This window comes from Lepidochelys olivacea (assembly GCF_965140295.1).
Source record: "Lepidochelys olivacea isolate rLepOli2 genome assembly, chromosome: 10".
In the NCBI taxonomy this organism is placed as follows: Eukaryota; Metazoa; Chordata; order Testudines; family Cheloniidae; genus Lepidochelys; species Lepidochelys olivacea.
In genome coordinates this window covers 44,655,324-44,673,138 of record NC_140420.1, presented here as the reverse complement: position 1 = coordinate 44,673,138, position 17,815 = coordinate 44,655,324, and the positions used below count along the sequence as shown (strand labels likewise).

The 17,815-nt window shown below is 59.1% G+C and overlaps 1 protein-coding gene across 1 annotated transcript in view; it reads right to left on the bottom strand.

The window, feature by feature from the left end:
* AP3B2 (adaptor related protein complex 3 subunit beta 2) overlaps positions 1-17,815 on the bottom strand; it is a 63,920-nt gene that overhangs the window by 8,709 nt on the left and 37,396 nt on the right. The window contains exons 10-25 of the mRNA XM_084641708.1: positions 17,580-17,634; positions 17,187-17,258; positions 16,735-16,797; positions 15,254-15,386; positions 14,659-14,768; positions 13,576-13,752; positions 12,706-12,892; positions 12,407-12,525; positions 11,315-11,426; positions 10,294-10,471; positions 9,570-9,756; positions 8,135-8,210; positions 3,222-3,328; positions 2,110-2,341; positions 1,077-1,161; positions 29-126 (exon numbers count right to left, since the gene is read on the bottom strand). Coding sequence (XP_084497834.1) covers positions 29-126; positions 1,077-1,161; positions 2,110-2,341; positions 3,222-3,328; positions 8,135-8,210; positions 9,570-9,756; positions 10,294-10,471; positions 11,315-11,426; positions 12,407-12,525; positions 12,706-12,892; positions 13,576-13,752; positions 14,659-14,768; positions 15,254-15,386; positions 16,735-16,797; positions 17,187-17,258; positions 17,580-17,634 — 1,991 coding nt within the window. The remainder of the gene's footprint in view (positions 1-28; positions 127-1,076; positions 1,162-2,109; positions 2,342-3,221; positions 3,329-8,134; positions 8,211-9,569; positions 9,757-10,293; positions 10,472-11,314; positions 11,427-12,406; positions 12,526-12,705; positions 12,893-13,575; positions 13,753-14,658; positions 14,769-15,253; positions 15,387-16,734; positions 16,798-17,186; positions 17,259-17,579; positions 17,635-17,815) is intronic.

Sequence of the window (17,815 nt, the reverse complement as noted above, 5' to 3'; positions counted from 1 at the left end):
GCAATCAACACGCTCGATCAGCACTCACCTTGCTCCTTCTTGAACTCGTTCTCACTCATGAACACTGGGGCCATGAGCTCTCCCACCGGTGGCTGGATGGAGACGTAGAACTGGCGTGAGTGGGTGCTGGAGGAAACACACCACAGTGAGAAGGACCCAGCCTGGTTGAACCCGGGGAGTTGAGGGCAACTGTCAATCCCCACCATGCTCTGCCCTGCATGCCAGGCCCAGCTCATCAACAGCGGCAGCCACTCCTCCAAGAGCGCTCCAAAGCCCTGTGCAAAGGGGGAAGGTGCCACTGCCCCACTATAGGGGTGGGGAAACTGAGGCACAGAGGGAGGGTCAGAAGGAGACCCCACCAGCGCTCAGCAGCCAACGCAGCAGCTTGTTATGACCCAGCCCTTGATGCTCTCTGGACAGCAGGGGGGAAGGAGCTCATCCACCCCGGACAGACACTAGTGCCAGTGGGGAGTTGGGGAATGGGACTAGACACCCTGTTCCAAAGCAGATGCTCTCCCATGTCAGGCAGTGGGGCAGCCCAACAGCTCAGTGCCAGGCGGTGCCATGTGACAGGCTATGTGCCCACTGCTGCCTAAGAGAAGGTAGGCCCTGCCTTAGTTCCCTTCTAAGGTGTGGGGGGGAGGACTCCCAAGCTGCGCCAGGGAGCAAATCCCCGGTGGTGTGGGAGTCACTGACTGATGGGGCCAGGAACAAGAACCCTTCTCTGCTCTCTGTAGGGCCCATTTGCGAGCCCCCTCTCTGATCAAAGCAGCTGCACTTGGGCTGGAATAGCTCTGCTGTGGACTCACGTGGGGAATCAAAGCCACCCTGCGCTGGTAACACCTGAACGCCTGGCATTACAGCTCCACTAGGCTCTACAGCCACCACCCCACTGAGATGAATGGGGCAGAGCCACTGCAGACAGCCCTGCCCCAGGGTCCCAAGGTGATGTGTCTGGTGGGCCGGATCTGTGGCCAGCCGACACCAGCCCAGCCGAGCGCTGACCAGGGTCCTGGAGCCATGCTAAGAGGGGTAACTCCTGCCTGTACCCATGGGGGGCAGGGAGGGGAACTCACCACAGCTGGAAGTTGGCTGCCTGGGTGGAGTCGCAGAAGTCGATGCCCATGATTACGTTGGCGGTGTCGCCGGGCGCTAAGGACTCTAAACACAGGGACAGTGCGTGACTCCAGACATAGCGGTCTCCACCTGGGCTGGGCCAGGCTGGCAATGCACACAGTCATGGAATCCCCTCGGTCTCCGGAAGGGAGCCAAGGGGAATCCCCGCCTGTGATGCATGAACTGCAATGGCCTTAGCCAGCTCCCTGCTGCACATACACCTCAGGCCAGGTCCTTCCAGAAAGCCTACGAGGTTGGTGGGGAGGTGTCCTGAGGAAGCATGTGCAGCCCCCAGCCTGTAACTCCGCCCACAGGGCCCCAGGGGAGGAAAGCTGCTCACTTTGGGGGAGGGTTCAGCCACCTAGAAGCGCTCAGGCCAGCACGGCTGACCGGGGGCTTCCGGCTGGGACCTCCCAGGTGGTCAGCCTGGGAAAGGCCAGTGCCAGTGGGGTGAGGATCCATCCCCCATCCCATGACAAACTGGGGTGCAGGTAAAGACACCACTACCCCTGACCGCCCCTCCCTCCCATACAGTGTGCCCGGGTGACAATTAGGGCCCCATTCTAGTCCTCCCCGAAATGGCCCCTAGGAGACAGCAGCTGCAGCACATGCAGACAGAGGGGCCCAGGATCGTGTCCCAGGCAGGAAGCTTCGTGGGGCATCTTCTCTGCCCTACCCCCCTGATTTCAGTCCACAACTGAGCAGCTGGGCCCCCCTGCCCAACACAGAGTGTTTGGTGGCAACAGCCTAGCTGAGGGGCTTGCAGCCTGGCCCTGGCAGCGGGAGGGGCTGGCCACCTGGGCTCCCGCTGGTCAGTGTGAAGCCCGCGTCCTGCAAAGCCCAGAACGTGCACCACGCCAGGAAGCCTCACTCAGTGGGCAGAGCCAGGCTTCGCCACTAACTCGCTGCATGAGCACCCCTGGCTGCAGCCCTGAGAGAGTGAGCCTGCCTTTGGGAGCCCCATCATCCCAGTTCAAGGCCAGCCGGCTTTACCGATCTCCTGGAACTCCTGGATTCGCATCCCGGACAGCAGCTTGGGATCGCTGACCCGCAGGTTCTTCACCTCCGACTCTGTATTGTTGGAGAACTGGATCTGCACGGCCACCATGTGGGGGTCGGGGGGGAAGGGCTGCCGGTTGAAGTAGTACTCCACCGAGAGCCCCTCGCCCGCCATGCGGTGCAGCAGCTCGTAGGTCTTCACAGTGCTGAATGTGGGGCTGAGCATCTGGGTGGAGGGAAAAAGGCCGATGGCACATGCCACGGGCGAGACGCAGGCTGGGGAGCAGCGATGAGCCAATCCCTATGCTCCGAGGCAGGGGAAGTGAAGGAATCACTTCAGGAGCTGGTCCTACCTCCATTGCTACCTGCAGATGCCTGAGGCCCTGGGCTGGGGGAGCAGGACTCTGGATGGCTGGCTGGGCTTGCAAGTTCTTCCCCCTCTTGAGCCATGGTGCTGGAACAGTTTTTGGAGTGGGGGTGCTGAGCTGCACCCCTCTTACCCCTGTCCATGCCCCTCACCGCCCCCTAGAGCTGGGGCTGGGAGCAGGGTCATGGCTCTGGGAGGGGGGGACGCGGACAGGGCTAAGGTGGTGGAGGCTAGGGCCACAGCTAGGGGCGGGTGCGGAGCCCTGGGTGCGGGGCTGGCGGCCGGGACTCTGGAGCCAGCAGTGGAGCCCTGGGGGGCAGGGGCCGAGCGGGAGCCTGGGCTGGCAGCAGAGCCCCCAGGCACAGGACTGGCAGCTGAGTGGCAGCTGAGTGGCAGCGAGGGCCAGCAGCGGGGCAGGCAGCCAGGACTCTGGGCAGCAGGGGAGCAGGGCCAGTGACCAGGAAGCAGAACGTGAAACCTGGGGGTGCTGCAGCACCCCCACACCCCTACTTCCCATGCCTATGCTCTTGGGGTGGCCTAGTTCTCCTGAAGGGACCCCAGGGCCTACCTGCTGCCCCATCTCTAACTCCCAGTTCCCCTCAAGTGGGGGAATCCCCCAGCAGAGTGTAGTGCAGGGGAGACCTCACTGCGGCTTTCTAGGCCTCCTTACGCGGTGCTCTGGAAGGAGGGATCCAGCGACAGGGCCGCCGTCCCAGCATGAAGAACCGGGGTCACTCACAGTAGGAACCAGCGAGGTGTCGGTCAGCGTGAGTCCCTCCAGGTCAGTCACCAGGCTGCTGGAGACGATAGCAGGGGAGGAGGCTGGCTGCGGTGGAGCGGGGGTGACTGCAAGGCAGAGACAAGTGGGGAACAAAGGGTTAAGAACCAGTGGTAGCCAGGACTGTCGAAAGCCCAGCGCAGCCTGGCAGAACCGGACAAATGGGGGCGGGAAGGGTGTTATGGGTTACGAGTCTCCTGACGCCTGGGGTTTGTTCTCCCGTCCCGTCAGTGTTGGTGGTGGAGGGGATTGTGCAGGTATCGCCCAGAGCCTGGGGGGGACACGACCCCACCCTCAGTGGCTTGGAAAGCGGGACACCCAGGAACGCCCAGCAGAGCCCTCTGCTGCCCCTGTTAGCAGCCCGGTTGGGCTGGCAGCCGCCTGATGAGACTGCAGGAAGTAGCAGGGAGTCTGGGAACCGCTGGGCATGGGGGTGGGGCACTGCCCTGAATACAGACTATGAAACTGACAACGAGCTGCAGAGCAGAGCTGAGCGTGGTGCCCCCTCGGGCAGGTCTCATCCAGGCCCAAGCCCAGCCCCAGGGGCACTGCTCGCTCTGCTGCTTCCCAGAGCCTTTGGTTTTGCTTTAAGCCACCTCAGTGGTGCTGAAAGGTGCCAGGCCCAGCCCAGCAGCCACAGCACAGTAGGTGGCAAGGTTAGTGCCCGCTGAACCACCCAGCCCTGCCTTGGATGGGGCGTTAGGACTGAGAGGGCAGCTCCGTCTCCAGGGTGCGCTCGCTCCTCAGCCCCGCTCCCTTGCCTGACAACGGAGTTCGAGGCCAGCTGGGAGAGTGGTTTTGTGACGGGAACACAGAGAGGGCCGAGACCCAATTCACCACCCCATTGAGAGTGAGGGTGGCTCTGTGGGTGAAGCTCTAGCAGGGGAAGCAAGAGACTCTATTCCCAGCTCTGCTGGTGACCATGGGCAAATCAGGTTTTCCTCAGTGCCTCTGTTTCCCCATCAGTTCAATGGGGCACTTTTCATCCAAGCACTTAACAAAGGTGATCAGTAGCATCACCCCCATTTTACAGATGGGAAAACTGAGGCACAGAGCGACGAGACTTGTCCAAGGTCACCCAGCAAAGCAGTGTAGAACCAGGACTAGAACCCAGGCCTAGCCACTAGGCAATGCTGCCTGTAGGCCTCCCTGGGGGGTTGGGGAAGGATTTATTAGTATTTGTAACGTGGTTTGAGATTCTTGGCCAGAGAGAAGCAGGGGATCGTTAATTCGAACTGGCTGAAAACTTTCCACTGAAATAATTTGTTTGACAGAAAACAGCTTTTTCTTTGATGTCAGAACCAGATATTTTCACACACAAAAAATCCACTTCCATCAGAACTGTAGGGTTTTGTAACAAACCCTAAACAACTTAATGTGTCAAGTTTCTGGCAACCAATTTTTTTTTGTTTTTACACAGAAATTTCAATTCTCAGCAACCAAAACACAAAAAAATTGTTCAGGTTTTGGTCAACTTAGATTAAATCCAAACCAAAAATTATTTGTGCCAACATTTTTCATAGATCAGAATCCCAGTCGTTTAGTTGTACTCTGGTAGCCTGGGAGTGCTAGGTGCTGCACAAATACAGAACCAAAAGCTGGCCCCTGGCCCACAGGGCTGCAATGTCAGAGTCTTTAGCTTATTAGTCAGACTTTCCACAGGCCACTCTCCATCACCCTGGACACCCAGGGACAAACCCAACCTGACCTACATGGGCCAGCACCACACAGCACAATTATGGGGCCGGGGTAGGCTCTTGTGCTATTTATGTGGGATGGGCTCACTCGTCTTAGAACGTGGCTCTTTTCTCCTTAACTAGAGAAAGGTTTCCCAAGGTCCTGGAGGGTGAATTCCCATGGGGGAGTTTCTCTCCTGCCTGGATCCCAGGTGCCCACTCAAAAACTGAGAAAAAGGACGGTGGGAACTAGGGACACTAGGTGAAATTCCCCCCCTGTACAGAGGGCTGGGCAAGGCCTAGGCACCTGAAGAAGAACACGCTCCCAGCATCTGTAGCCGTGAAACGTCAAGGCTCCCTCAGCACCATGGACAGATCACACAGCTATGAAGAACCAATCAGCAGGCAGCTCGTGAGCCCAGTGGGCGGGATATCAGAACTATATGCATAAGCACTCCCTCCCCGTCCAATGACATGGGCGCTACCCCTTTAGAGCATGCAAAGGTCCCAGAGTGCTTTGCAGGCAATGATGATTAGGCCAGGGCCAGGGAGACATTAGTTACATCTCACAGTGGACTAAGAAGAGCAGAGGTCTATTCCCAGCTCAGCCGCTGGCCTGCTGGGCAACCTTGGGAAGTCACTTCCCTGACCTGTGCCTCAGTTTCCCCATCTGTAAAAGGGGATAATGATACTGCCCTCCTCTGTGAAGCCCTTTGCGATCTAGGGATGGAAAGTGCTGTATTAGGATGAAGGGTTACTACAACAACAACAACTGGTTGCACTCTAAGTCATAAGGACAGGCAGAAATTGGAACCCAGGAGTCCTGGCTCCCTGTCCCTCTCTAACCACTAGCCTATGCTACTACAAAATCTAGTCATACTCATCCAGCCTCTTCTGGTCTCCTTCCCTGGGCCTCACTCTGTCACCAAACGCAGGACCCCATAACAGAGCCAATCTGCTCCACAGCCTCTAGGGCACCCCTCAGAGTCTTGTCTCAGCCTCCAACTTCCCCACACGGAGCTCAGGCTGTTCCTGAAGGGGGTTGTCTCATCCTTTGCTCATTCCTTCCCCGAGAAGCCACGTTTCCCAGGACATCTGCTCTTAAAGGGCTCTCAGGCCATAAGGGACACCTGGGGTCCTGTGCACACATTGAGTGTGACACTGCCCCCGTCCTCAAAGTCTGTCCCAAGGAGAGTCCCTGTGTCTTTGCTGCACACCCCTCTCCCCAGCATGGCAGTGAGAACAGACTAACCCACTGCACCGGTGGCATTAGGCACATTCCCCCTTTGCAGTCCCAGAGAGCTCCCTGAAAGATAGATTTGGCCCACAAGGGCCTTCTATTTGGCTCACTGGGCATCAGATGCTCCCCCTCGCTCCCTGCTGGGGGTCCGCTGTAAGGATGGCCCCGCTGCCTGGCTCCAACTCTGCCTAGGGCCAGCTGGAGCCACATAGCAGCAGAAACCCCAATGGGGAGCAGGAAGGAACAGTTGATGCCTGGCGGGCCAAACAGAAGGCCTTCGCCAGCGGCTCCAGTCCCTGTGCTCCCCTGCAGTGCCAGGTTGCTCCTTTCCCTCCCCTACAGAGCAGCCTCCAGGTTGCCACGTGCCAGTCCCAGGCCTCGGTGAGGGGTGCTCAGAGGTGGGTCAGTGCAGGGATGCTACAGCCTAGGAGCAGGCAGGGGAGCACAGGGAGGACACAGAGGTGGAGCCAGACCTGAGTAGCAGGACCTCCTGGACAGCAGAGCCCCCAGCTGGGAGCACAAGCCAGGCACAGGCAGGAGGAGGTGGGGATAGGACAGGCTCTGGGGGGAGCTACCTCCTGTGTCCCCCACTGTCCCCATCTTCCTCCCAGATAGGGCCCCCAGAATTGAGCTTTTCAGGGAGCCCTGTCAAATTATTGACTTGAACTGGGACCATATAGAACATGGTTGCAACCAAGGTCCTGTAGTGGCACCAAATCTTGTATAAAGGGGGTCAAATAAGGTGTCTCAGACAAGGTTATGGTTTGCTGGTTATGATTATGCTGTCTACGTGTGTGTATCATTTTTGTAGTTATGAATATTGGCTCTATACTGTCTGTAGTTCAGACTTGTGCTATGCTTCTGGGTGACACCCCGGACAAGTTGGTGTCAGCTCTGCCTAGCTTGCTTGATGGCCCATTAAGGACCATCAGCTATACAACTGACCCACTGAGAGAAGGCAGACACGCCTTGGGACTCAGCAAGGTATGCAGGGACATGCCGATGGACCGAACTCTGAGGTTTTTCCAGGCCATGTGATGGACGGCTTGTCTTTGGGACAAAGAAAGAAAGACCACTTGGCAAGAGAACATAAAAAGCTGCTGCAGCTCCTCCATCTGGTCTTCAATCCTGCTTCTCACCTCTGGAGGGACTTTGCTACACTAAAGCCTTGAACCAAGTACTGAAAGACCCATCCCAGCTGTGGACATACTCCAGAGACTTGATTTGAACCTGCAGTTTATTCTATCACTGCTGCAAACCTGAACCAAGAACTTTGCCATGACTGTGTGTAATTGATTCCATTTAACCAATTCTAGCTCTCATCTGTATCTTTTTCCTTTTATGAATAAACCTTTAGATTTTAGATGCTAAAGGATTGGCAACAGCGTGATTTCTGGGTAAGATCTGATTTGTATATTGACCTGGGTCTAGGGCTTGGTCCTTTGGGATCGAGAGAACCTCTTTTCTTTTCCTGGGGTATTGGTTTTCATAACTATCTGTCCCCATAATGAGTGGCACTGGTGGTGATACTGGGAAACTGGAGTGTCTGAGGGAATTGCTTGTGTGACTTGTGGTTAGCCAGTGGGGTGAGACCAAAGTCCTCTCTGTCTGTCTGGTTTGGTTTGCCTTGGTGTGCATAGAAACCCCAGCCTTGGGCTGTAACTGCCCTGCTTTAAGCAGTTTGTCCTGAATTGGCACTCTCAGTTGGGTCCCACCAGAACCAGCATCGTTACAGGCCCCCATGGGCAAATGCCACCACTGACTCCCATGAGAGCCAGGCAGCAGGCAGGCAGGGAAGCTACAGTTCCAAACAGGGAGGAGGAGAAATGGTAGCAAAGCAGAGGAGAGATGGGGAGATGGAGGGAAGGTATCAAGAGAAGTCTCCCTGACTCTCTCCCCCGCCCCAGCCTTCCAGCCCATAGTGCAGTGGGGATAAGCCATGGGGCAGCGACACTCACAGTCATCCAGGTCCAGCAAGGAGATCTCCTTGGTCCCTTTCCTGGCGTCCTTTGGAGTTGGTTTGCTGCTGGGAGGCTGCAAGAGAGGACAGAGCCGGGGCAGTATGACTGTCAGCAGGCGGGGTGCGGGCAGAGGGCTGGGAAAGGAGCACAGGGCCCTGAGAGGCCCAGCCAGTGGTGAGCTGGAGCCAGTTTGCACCGGTTTGCTAGAACCGGTTGTTAAATTTAGAAGCCCTTTTAGAACCGGTTGTCCAACCGGTTCTAAAAGGGCTTCTAAATTAACTGGCCAAAAGTGGCACCTTAGGCACCGACTCCATGGGTGTTCCAGCCCTGGAGCATCCAAAGGGAAAATATGGTGGGTGTAGAGCACCCACTGGCAGCTCCCTGCCCCACCCCCGGCCCCAGCTTGCCTCCACCTCCTCCCTGCTCTGCTTCGCCACCGCCCCTAGGCTTCCGGCAAATCAGCTGTTTGCGCTGGAAGCTGGGGCGGGCTGAGAAGCAAGTGGCGGCTTCCTGCTCAGGCCCAGGGAGGCGGAAGTGAGCTGGGGAGGGAGGTGGGGGGGTGAGGAGGGCTGCCTGCGTGGCAGCAGGTAACCAAGGGGGGGGCGCGCAGGGGAACTGCTCCCCACCCCAGCTCACCTCCGCCACCCTCAGCCTGAGCAGGAAGCTGCCGCCTGCTTCTCAGCCCTCCCAGGCTTCCCGCCAAACAGCTGATTCGCGGGAAGCTGGGGCGGTGGGGGGGGGGCAGCAGAGGTGAGGTGATCTGGAGCCGGGTGTGGGGCAGGGAGCTGCCGGTGCATGCTCTGCACCACCAAATTTTCCCAGTGGGTGCTCCAGCTCCGGAGCACCCAGGGAGTCGGCGCCTAAGGCGCCACTTTTGATGTGATCAGTGGGGGAGCGGCTGCTTCCCCTGCTCCCCACTAGCTATGCTCCCCCGCTCCTAGGAGCCAGAGGGACCTGCCAGATGCTTCCTGGGAGCTGCCCCAGGTAAGCACCTCTAGGACTCCCCACCTTGCCCCCTGGCAGGTGCCTCTGGCTCTTAGGGGCGGAGCGGGGTGGGCACCCACTACGGTGGCCCATGAGATCCTCCTGCCCAGTTCTGGGGGCAGCCAGGGGACAGGAGTGGATGGGGCAGGGGTCCTGGGGGGGCCTCAAGGAATGCGGGGGGGTTGGGTGGGGCAGGAGTCCCGGGGGGTGGGCAACTACCCCCTCGTGGGGTGAGGAGGGAACCCGTTGTTAAGATTTTGGCAGCTCATCGCTGGGCCCAGCTCAGCACTGGCACGGGGAGCCTTTGGTGCAGGATGCTCAGGGAGGGGCAAGAGCTGAGTCCCATCCCAGTGCATGGGAGCCCCGGCCCACCTCTGCAGGGCAGATGGGTGGTGCCAGGGCTCAGCGGCAGCAAGCCCCTCCCTGGACGCCCAGCCCGTCCCCTCACCTTGGTTCTCCTCTTGCTCTCCGGCTCTGACTGGGATTCCTCTGCCTCGGAGCCTGAGTCCGACTCAGATGAGCTGCTCTCCGAGACGCTGCCCTCCTCCCAAGAGGACTCGGAACCCCCTTTCCCTTCGTGCTGCGGCTTCTTCTTCTTCCCCTTCTTCCCCTGCTCCTCCTCCTCGCTGGGGTCGCTGCGGGAAGGAGAGGGTCAGGCACAGGGCACCACCACACCTCGCATGCCCCTCGAACAGGAGGACTGCCAGGGGGTGCCTGCTACCAGTGGCTAATTTATATACTTTGATATCATGGGTAAGAGCCACGGCTGGGGACCACGCGTCTGAGCTAGGCTCACACTCTCCGGCAGATTTATCTGGCAGGACAATCACATTGTGCCAATGTTGGGGTGATGTCACCCCAAGCTGTGACACACCCTGGGTGGCTGACATTCTCCCCACGCCCAGCACTCCTGAGCTGTCCCCTGCTGGTTGAGTGACTGACATCCCCTCCACCAACACTCCTGCATATCCCCCTGCTGGCACTGGAGTAGCTGGGCCCAGCCTTTCAGCCTGGGATCACTGCCTGGCACATGGGCAAAGGTGCTGGGTGTTAAAGGCATGAGAAACAGACATGGTGGGATGGGCTGTAGTCCCCCCATATCCCCGGGGGTGTTCCTCAGTCCCTATCCGGTGGCACCTCCTGCCCCGTCTCCCCTCCACAGCCTGTGATACCTCCCGGCGATCTCCAGGCAGGCTTTCCGGGGCCCTTCCTTTCCCTTCTTTTTCTTCTTCTTCTTCTTCTTCTCCTCCTCCTCCGACTGGTCTCCACTCTCCTCGCCCCGGCTTCCCGAGTCAGAGCTGCTCTCACTGCTGCTGCTCTCACTCTCCAACTCGCTGACCGATTCCGGTTCTGGGAGAGAGAGAGAAAATCTCAGGGTTCACAGCCCTTGCCATGGCACCGTCTGCAAGGCTGGCCCACCCACTGGCTCCATGCCAACAACTGCCCCGCCCAGCCTGCCGCTGGCTGCTACGCCACACTGCCATCCCATGCACTTGACCCTTCCCTCCAGGGCCCTTACACTGCCATGGTCGCTGGGCCGGGGTTCCCCCAGCTGGTGCGCTGGGGAGCAGGCAGGAAGGGAGTCATCATGTCATTCCCATACATGCACAGAGATGCGCCCTGTCCCGTGTGGGCGACGCTGGCTGTGCCCGCTCCCCACAAATAGCCAGGAGGCAGGGGTGGATGGGCCCTTCAGACAACACATTGTGTCCTGGGCCTTTCCCAGGGAGGAAGGGCTCCTGAGCGAGGGTCAGTCCAATTCGAGGACCCTGAATGCTCCTAGGCATTGAGTGAGAAGGGCTCTGTAGCCCCTGTCATCTGGGTGCTGGCCAAGGGCTCACAGCCCTTTCCAGTCAGGCTGCTGGCAGCCCAGCCTGGGCCAGCAGGGAAGGTGGGGGATGCACAGCGGAGAAGCTTTGGAAGGGCTGGCCCTTTGCCTCTCAGACACATCTTATCCACCCCCACCCAGGGGTGCTGCAGATGCTTCCCCCATCAGGAATATGACAGAGCCCACAGCTCACAACACTAGCAGATGAGAGCAGATTGCACTGCCATCCCCATGCAGCAGACGCCTGCGCTCAGCACTGCACAGGTAGGTAATGCAGGAGCCTGCTGCCCTCTGGCCGTGGGAATACTGTCAGGGCCAGGCAGTGCCACCCTGCTGCCCGGCACGGAGACGGCCAGGTCCCTCACCGCTGTCTGCTGATTCTGTGGGCCCGGACTCTCCCTCCGAATCCGAGTAGAATGGCTTCTCCACCTTCTCTTTCCTCTTCTCCCGGCTGGTGCACTTGGTCCATTCCGGAACCTGCGCGGGAGCAGAAAAGGAGGTGAGGCATGTGCCAGCCGTGGGGAGGACCATGCCAATCCCCTGTGAACCTCCCACAGCAGAGAGCTGACCCAAGGAGAGGAGATCGCAGAGGCCAGGCCCTTCCAAAGGGATTCTGCAGTGATGGACAGGCTGATTCCCAAAAAAATGTCCCTAGGGTCAGTACCATGGGGACTCTGTCCTGGAGGGGGTGTGGAGACCACACAGCGATGCACGGACCATGCTCCCATCCCTCTTCTCAGCACCCTCACTGCATGAAGCTGGCCAGCCTTCTCCTTGACAGGTGGATCACCCAGCAGCGAGCGCTGGGGGCAGATCCAGAGACAGGCATGGCAGGACTCTGGCTGGGGGCTACGCTCCTGAACAGGTGTGTGCTTGTGCACGTGCAATGCACGCTCAGCCCGGCTCAAGTTTAGCCCCGAGAGATTAAAAGGAGTTTAATCTACACACATGTTTGTGCGGAGGATGGGGATGTGGGTCTGTCTTTTACTCTCTGCTGAGATGTCAGATCCTTTTTGTGTGTTATAGAAAAAAGCCAACACATGCGCGCACACACAATTCCCAAGAGCTGGAGGTTAAAAGCAAGAGAGAGGGGAAAGACACCATAACAAACACACACGAGCCACCTCTCTGAGCTCTCCCAGCAACCCGATGTGGCTTTCAATGGGGAAGGCGGTTTCTTCCTGCAAACGAGGGAGATTGCTGTCACAGGAGCAGAGCGACGCTGCAGGGCGACGCTGCCACCCCGTACCCCACTCCTCCTGCCCTAAGCATCAGGACAGGAACCACCCATGTCTCTGGACACCTGGGAGGTTCAGCAGCTGCCCAGAGCTTCGCACCAGAGCCCAGGGTCCCCTGAGACCAAGGCTGCGAGTAGTGCGGTGAGCACCCGTTCCCCGGGATTACACAAATGGAGCACAACACGAGGCCCCATTCCCAGAGCCCGGCTATCATCGTACCTCCACATTGCGCACGGATGGGTCGGGGGCCTCGTCCGGCCAGTCGGGGAGCTCCTGGTAGCCCACTGCCTTGGCATTGAGGAGGTGTGAGAGCGAGCCAAGCTGGAAATGGTCCCGATCTGCAGCAGAAAGGGAGAGTTCAGAGCACAGCCCTCCTGGCCCCACTCCCCACCCTAGGGGCTTCCAGCCTCACAGCCCAGCAGGCCCCATGTTCGACATCACCCAGCCCTTACTGGGAGGAACTGGCTCCCCTCTCATAGTCAGACAGGGACCCCAGGGTCCAGTGCACCTTGCCATACCTTTGAAGGAGGACTCCAAGATGGGGGCGGGCTTCTGCGCCAGGAAGAGCTTCTTGGCGTATTTGTTAAGGGCCCCGCTCTTCTCAGTGGGCACGATGAGCTGGCGGATGAAGCGGGCCCGGTCCCGGATGTCGTAGTTCTGGTCGTACTTGGCCAGGTTCAGCACGTACTGGGTCAGCAGCTTGCTCTATGGCGACACTTGGCAGCTGGGACTTTACAGGGCTACCGCGCTGAGCAGACCCTTTCCCCACCCCACAGATGGGGAAACAGAGGCACAGGGAGGGGAAGGGACTTGCCCAAGGGCACCCACCCCAGCTCTGCTGATTCCCTGAGCCCAGCCCAAACATCACCCACTGGGCAGGGCAACCCTAAGTGCAGGGACTGTGGGCCCAATCCAGCAAGGTGCCAAGTGCCCTCCACATCCCCCAGCTTCAGCTGGCACAGAGCTACTTGCAGGATTGGGCCCACGGGTTGCAGGCTCAGCTGGCCGGCCAGGCTGTTTCAGACGGAAGTGTCCCCACAGCACCCCACTGTCTGGCAGGGGCCAAGACACTTGGAGACAGCTGTGCCTCTATCCCAGAGCGCCCAGCACTGTCACCGTGGGGACTGGCCAGCTAGGTGGCCCTGCAGTGTGGGGTGGAGCAAGGCACAGCTGCGATGGTCGCAGTTTCCTTGCAGCGGTTGGGGGAAGCCACTGCAGGGGGCACAGGCTCAGCCAGCCCTGCACTAATTGCGTGTGCAATGCCCGCTTTGCACGGAGCCTGCCGCGGCAGAGCCAGCTGCGTGGTGAGAGCAGGGTCTTGGAGCCAGTCTGGGAAGCTGCCGATGCTGCCACTCGCTCCCTGTCCCGCCCACCCAGATGGTGCTTACCTGCTTGGAGTTGGTCAGGTAGAGCTTGGCTGCCAGGTTGATGACCTGCAGCTTGACGATGTCCTCCTCGCCGGTGAAGGACTTGGCCATCTTGCGGAGCACGTCAGGCGCGATCTTGGGCACGTGCTCGCAGTACTCGCCAATCAGCCAGAGGATACTGGCCCGGGCCATGGGCACCTGCAGACAGGCACATGGCAGTGCCCCAGCTCTGCCAAAATCCCTTGCACCCAGCCAGGGCAAGCTCCAGAGGGACGGGCTGGGGCCAGGAGCGTCACCCAGAGCTGGTGCAAGTGCAGTACAGTCCATGGGAGACCTGCCCACACCCTGCAGCCACTATGCTCTGGAGTCCCTAGGCCAGGATTTGCTGGTCCTGCCCAATGCCCCCACTGCTCCCCAGTCCCATCAACCCAGCCAGTTCCTTCTCCCAGTCAGGGCCCAGCTGCTGCATTGCCTAGCGCATCCAGGATCCTTTGCACTGGGGCACCCAGCACAGGGAATTCTGGGACCCAAGCACAGAGACCCTGGGGGGATGGGGACAGGGCAGAGAGAGGTCTGAGAGGACAAGATGGCCCCACTCCATTCCAGCGATGCCCCCCGAGGTTGCGTCCTAGGTGGGTGCCTGCCCGTGCCCATCTGGGGAAGCACAGCGGCAGGCCTGCACAGTGCTGCCCCTTCCAGGACACACACAGCTGGGAGCCTGGCAATGCCCACCCACTGCACCAGCCACACCAGGAAGCAAGCGGGTCCTGCCGGGGCTGAGCTGGCAGTTTGAAGAGCTCGGCCAGTCCCTCCTGGAGTCAGGCGGCCTCGCGGGGCAAGCGCTGGCACGGGAGTCCCAGCCCTGGTGGCACAGGGGATTCGAACTCAGGGGACCCAGACATGGAGTGCAGCACCCCTTGGGGAGAAAGGGGGCAACAGGCGGCATCACTTCCACAAGGAGGGCAGCTTAGGACACCAAGGACCCCCCTGAACTAACCCCTCCTCCTCCGTGTGAGCACAGCCCCCTCCACACTCGCCCCCATACAGCTGGAGCCCCCAGCCCCTCTGGCGGTGGGAACAGCTGGGCCCCGAGCCCAGACGTACCTGGATGTTGTCGGTGAGCTTGGCCATGTGCTTGATGATCTCGCTGTGCTGAGAGGGCTGCATCTGCAGCAGCTTCTTAATGACGACCACGGACTCAGCCACCACCAGCTCTGCGGGCAACAGAGATCCCCACCCGCCAATGAGCGCAGAGACGTCTCCGTCCCCCGCACTGCCAGGACTCAGCCACGGCCAGCTCGGGGTGGTTCCTCTCCCCACCCTGTTGAGGCTGTGCAGGATGTCAGTGGGTGAGGGGCCTCAGCCAGGGGTGTGCTACCGAACACTGGGATGCTGACAACATGCAGCTGTGGAAATTTGCTCAATCAGACATTTAACTCCCAGAAGAATGTCCCAGCACAGGGCGCCCCTTCCGCCAGCTCTCCCCAGCCCATGGCCTCCTCACACCCAGTCGGATCGTCCCGGGCTGGTGACGGGAAGGTCCGAGACACAGGAGGAGCAGATAGCTCCTCCCAGGTTGTGAATGGTTCTGACTATCACTCATTGCTGGATCTTCCACTGCAAGCTCTGAAAAGCAATATCTCCTGTAGGAAGTTCCTGGACAGCTCCCCCTAGCCCCTCTCTGCCCCCAGGCTCTCACCATCCCTGTTAGAGAGAAGCTGAACAAGGCCGTTCAGGCAGGTGTCTCGGACCTTCCCGATGTTTGTGGCACAGCGCCCGATGGCCTGGATGGTGGCAGCTACAAAGTCCTTGTCCATGCTCCGGATGTAGGTCTGTGGGACAAGAGGCATGGCAGCTTTCCCAGCATGCACCGGGAGTCAGGACACCATGCTGGAGCAGCCCCATCTGAGAGCTGATGGTGCGGCCTCAGACGACATGCAGGGTGGCTCCCAGCAGCTGCACTTGCTCAGGGTTCCTAGCAGCTGCTGTAGCGAAGGTCACACGGCTGTCTGTAATGCCCGGTTCTCCCGTAGTCCCCTTGTTTGGGAACAGGCCCTGGCAGGGCTGGACGTTTCTCTTTTCCACCCCATTTTAGGGAAATCCATCCAGCAGAAGTAGTAATTTACTTATATTCCAGTAGCACGTAGAGGCCCCGATGAGGATCGGGCCCACGGTGTGGGCATGTACAGACACCTCAGCCTCTGCCCCAAGGAGTCTACATGAGACCCAATACACATGCTTTCCCCCACATGTATTGCAGAACAACCTGGCTTCTTCCTCCAGGGCTGTAGTTCCACGCCCATTCGCCAAACCCAGTGAGGAGCAGGGGCTGGGCCAAGGCCAGGGTAAAAACAAAAAGGGGTTTTGCTAATAAAGTGGGAAGGGTTTGGGCCCCCAGAAACCTACACCCAGAGTCTTGGTGTTTAACTATGAAACAGCCACCGCCAAGCCCAACAGAGCCAGCCGACTCCAGGACCACGTAGGGCTGGCCACAAATTTTCCATCAAAACTGTCTCTACTTTTCATGAAAAATGTAGATTTTTTCATTGAATAACCAAGCAGCTGAAAACCAAAGTATTTGGATTGCACTAAGCTGTCATGGAGCCTCTTGGGAACTGTAGAGCCAGGCTCCCCAGCCATCTCCCATGATGCATGCAGGAACGTCCACTATTGGGGTGCATCCTGGGAGATGTAGTCTCCACAGGGAGACCAGCCCATGGAGGAGAATGGGAGCATGAACAGCCAAACTCCAACTCCCATGAGGCACCACGGCAGCATTCCCAAATTGAAACATTCCATTTTCCATTTCCTTCCCCCACCCAAAAGCCCATTTTCTGCCCAGCTCTGGCAACGGGGACAGCTCCCAATGGCGGGTGGAGATGAGATTGTGAGAGTGAGCCTGCAGGGCAGCAGCATTGAAAGCCCTGAGCTCTCGGGAGAAGCCCCGGTCTCCTCTCTCTCTATAGTGGGCACTCGCCACAGCAGGTAGCTCCTCCCAGGCTGTGAATGGTTCTTTTCTTGCTCACGGCTGAGGGGGGGGTAGCAATCGAGGTGAGCTCACACTGCACCCAAAGCCCCTCTCTTTTACCCCCATGCTGACAGCATCACCGCTGAAATGCTTCCAGCTCTGCCCCATGCCGCCCCCACCCGGCTCTCCCACCAGCCCCCTGCCCTGAGTACCTGGAACTCCCGCAGGATGGTGGAGATGTTGGTTTCGTTAGCGAGATTGGTGAGAACTTCCAGCTGAAGGGGGGGGGAGAGAGAGCAGCACAAGAGCGTGCGCGTGAGAGAGAGATGGAAAGGTTTACCCCCACGTGCCTAGAGACAGAGGTATCTCCAAGGATCCTGCATGCGGGGAGAGTGAGAGGAGCCAGACTCCGGGTGCAGCAGACTGTGCATGTCCAGGCTCGGGGAGAAGGTGACACATGGCCGCATGGAGCTCCCCGTGGGGTCCAGAGGATCAGACGGTGTTTAGAAGGGAAGGCAGTACCTACAAGCTCCCAGGGATGGTGGGGGCAGATCACCTATGGCAGGGGAGTTTGGGTAGCTCGGTGCCCAGGCTATGTCCAGGAGGCATGTAGGGGATGCCGCGATGTGAACATGCATCAGGCCGTCCTGCGCATTTGACTCACCTTGAGGATCTTAATCTGGGTGGGGTCTGTGGATCTGATGTAGAAGCTCTTCAGATATGGCTCAAACATCCCCTGCATGGACAAAGCAGCTTTAGCAGCAGCCCAGTTACCCTGCTGGGTGCCAGCTGGGGGTCAGTCAGGGGACAGGGCAACGGGCCAAGTGCATGATGGGGGATTTCTCTGCAGCATCTAGCACTGGCCCCTATTGGAGACAGGCCCCCATGGACTGGACTGATCTGACATCCCAGAGTCCCTGCATACAGCTCAGGAATGGGTCAGACCCAAGCCCCAGGCTTGTGGGGGCTCAGCCCCAAATGCCCCCATGCTGCAGCCTCGCCCCAGCCTCTAGAGAAAAGAAAGGTGATTTCTCAAGTGCAGGGAACCGGGACTCACCCGCCGCTTAATGGACATCGTGGCCACGTTCTGCAGCACCACCCACTGTACCTCACTACCGGGAGAGAAAGAGATCCATCAGCTGGCCCCGGAGAAGCGAGGCAGCAAGGAGAATCCATGCAACAGGCTGCTCTTACACAATTCCTCCACTTGACCCAATCTGGGTCAAATTCCCCCCCGCCGCACTGAAATAACAAGCCCCAGCTTCATATTCTGCCCCGAGATGTTTCAGGGGT